The sequence below is a fragment of the Penaeus monodon genome, chromosome 15, assembly GCF_015228065.2.
Source record: "Penaeus monodon isolate SGIC_2016 chromosome 15, NSTDA_Pmon_1, whole genome shotgun sequence".
NCBI lineage: Eukaryota > Metazoa > Arthropoda > Malacostraca > Decapoda > Penaeidae > Penaeus > Penaeus monodon.
The window spans coordinates 40,385,033-40,385,236 of record NC_051400.1 but is presented as its reverse complement, the minus strand read 5'-3'; the positions used below and the strand labels follow the sequence as shown (position 1 = coordinate 40,385,236).

At 63.7% G+C, this 204-nt stretch overlaps 1 protein-coding gene across 4 annotated transcripts in view; it reads left to right on the top strand.

The window, feature by feature from the left end:
* Positions 1–204, top strand: part of LOC119582042 (organic cation transporter protein-like) — a 12,568-nt gene that overhangs the window by 10,819 nt on the left and 1,545 nt on the right. For all 4 annotated transcript variants that reach the window (XM_037930283.1, XM_037930285.1, XM_037930284.1 and 1 more), the window contains exon 12: positions 1–147. In XM_037930283.1, the coding sequence (XP_037786211.1) occupies positions 1–147 (147 nt within the window). The remainder of the gene's footprint in view (positions 148–204) is intronic.

Sequence of the window (204 nt, the reverse complement as noted above, 5' to 3'; positions counted from 1 at the left end):
GGGCCCCTTGTACCCGTGGGCGCCGTCAGCCGTGTTCGGGGCGGCGTCGGTGCTGGCGGGGCTGGCCACGCTGCCCCTGCCGGAGACGCTGCACGTGCCCCTCCCGGACACCATCGCGCACCTGGAGGAGCGAGAGATCAGGACCAGGTAGTTGGGATCGGATTTTGGTTTGGTTTTCAGTTCGTTAGCATTTATTGTTTTTCG